This window comes from Pygoscelis adeliae, unplaced genomic scaffold (genome assembly GCF_000699105.1).
Source record: "Pygoscelis adeliae isolate BGI_AS28 unplaced genomic scaffold, ASM69910v1 Scaffold348, whole genome shotgun sequence".
NCBI lineage: Eukaryota > Metazoa > Chordata > Aves > Sphenisciformes > Spheniscidae > Pygoscelis > Pygoscelis adeliae.
Genome location: NW_008825307.1, coordinates 152,234 through 154,173, shown reverse-complemented (window position 1 = coordinate 154,173; position 1,940 = coordinate 152,234). Strand labels below are relative to the sequence as shown.

At 50.3% G+C, this 1,940-nt stretch overlaps 1 protein-coding gene across 1 annotated transcript; it reads right to left on the bottom strand.

The window, feature by feature from the left end:
* Positions 1 to 118: 118 nt before the first annotated feature.
* LOC103922135 (late histone H2B.L4-like) lies at positions 119 to 1,193 on the bottom strand. The gene is made up of 2 exons (XM_009330226.1): positions 1,074 to 1,193; positions 119 to 355 (listed from the first exon to the last, which is right to left on the bottom strand). The coding sequence occupies exons 1-2, from the start codon at positions 1,191 to 1,193 to the stop codon at positions 119 to 121; spliced, it is 357 nt and encodes a 118-aa protein (XP_009328501.1).
* Positions 1,194 to 1,940: the final 747 nt, after the last annotated feature.

Sequence of the window (1,940 nt, the reverse complement as noted above, 5' to 3'; positions counted from 1 at the left end):
GGCCGGCTGAATCCGCCTTCCACGCACGCCAGGGCAACCGCGCCCCCCGCCCTCCCGGCGGCGCCATGACAGACGGGGCGCGGTCAGTGCAGCAGGATTTTATTGGGGCCCGGGCCGTTCACTTGCTGCTGGTGTACTTGGTGACGGCCTTGGTGCCCTCGGAGACAGCGTGCTTGGCCAGCTCGCCAGGCAGCAGGAGCCTCACGGCTGTCTGCACCTCGCGGCTGGTGATGGTGGAGCGGTGGTTGTACTGGGCCAGGCGCGAGGCCTCTGAGGCCAGCCGCTCAAAGATATCGTTGACAAAGGAGTTCATGATGCTCATGGCCTTAGAGGAGATGCCAGTGTCTGGGTGCACCTGCAAGACAGTAATCAAGCACCAACTCACACAACCATCACCCTGGAGGGAGTAGAGGCCGCAGTGGCCCCAGAAAAATTTGGCCACCATTCCTACCCCAGACAGGGCACCCTAACCCCAAAGGGACCCACAGTTGCCACCCTGAGGGTCTTGAGTTGCGTGCCACTTGCATTAGGCTGAAGAGAGGCCCCCATGATACTATAGTAACTTTGGGCTTGCGCTGGCAGGAGCCTCTGCACAATCCCCTATGGAAAACAAGCCTGTAAGAGGTGGAAATGCCCACATGCTCCAAGTCCTGCTTACAGACTCATGCAGGCAACTGAGGCCTAGACAACTCACAGCCACCTCTCAAAATTCTTTTTCTCATCTCCTCAACAGAAGTTACTAGAAAGATTTTAACACTTACTCATAGGACCAACAGCAGCTGTTCTTGCTCTGTTGACTTCTACTCAATTGTTTCTTTAGGCAGAGCCATGCACAAGAGCTTATTCTCTCTAGGAAACCCTTTCTGATCTAGATACATCTCTTGCCTCCTACCTCAAGAATACACACACACACTTCTGAGACTCAGCTGCAGCTCTCCTGTACCCACTCACTCCTTTTTCATCTCACTAAAAAGCAGATTTTCCTTCCTTTCTTTTTATAAGGTTAACATGCAGTGATCAGAATTAACTTTACATATGAAGCAGTTTCTAGCAGAAAAGAAACATTTACTCACCTGCTTCAGTACTTTGTAGATATAGACTGAATAGGTTTCCTTTCTCTTAGGCTTCCTCTTAGACTTCCTGTCCCCAGAGGTAGGAGCATGACCACGCTTCTTCCCAGCTTCTGCACTCATCTCAGCCTCCAACAGAACAAGCTCCAACAGAGCAACCAATAGCTGCCATGGGGCTGGTTATATAGCAAAGGCAGCAGTACCTCACCTACCTCAGGTGCACCCCCCAAGGCGCGGGACAAATACACATCTGTGACTGATGATTCCACTTTGCACTAAGTGAAAGGCAGCTGGCCTGAGAGGATCTTGGATGTAACTGATTCAATTAAACTTTTGGACCTGAGAAAAAATTTGAGGGTGACATGGGCAAAGAGGTGGGCAAGAGCAGTAGTGTCTCATTCACATGGGGCAGAAGTGCCAGAGAAGAGCTATTCCCAAGTCCATCCAGGGTTTTGGTGAAAGAAGGGTTCCTGCTTTGGTGGAAGGGTGTAAATCGGAGTACTCAAGGTATTGCTTCCAGGATCAAATGGGTAGAACCACTTCTGTGCTATGGAACAGATAATGCAGTCAGTGGAGACTCAATAACTGGAGAGAACATTGGTCTAGTGACTGAATGATAGCATTATAAACATCCCACTGCCAGTATTCCTCCCACTGTCTCAGCTAGCCTGCTCTTGGGAGTCCTGCCTGCTACACACAACAGAGCATCAAAGGACAGAAGGGAGGCAGTGGGAGGGGAGGGCTAACACCCTGAGTATGTATTTGATCTCTCTTGGAAACCCGTGATCACACTACTGATGATAGTTATGATGCAGGAATTAAGCTAAGCCAGGAAAAAAATGTGCAGCAACACAGTAGAGAAGTGAACAA

Bases quoted from the DNA above. Each gene is read 5' to 3' on its own strand.
- LOC103922135 (XM_009330226.1), bottom strand. From the start codon at position 1,193: ATGAGTGCAGAAGCTGGGAAGAAGCGTGGTCATGCTCCTACCTCTGGG. The intron at 356-1,073 runs GTGAGTAAATGT...ACTGTCTTGCAG, and splicing joins TCTACAAAGTACTGAAGCAG to GTGCACCCAGACACTGGCAT.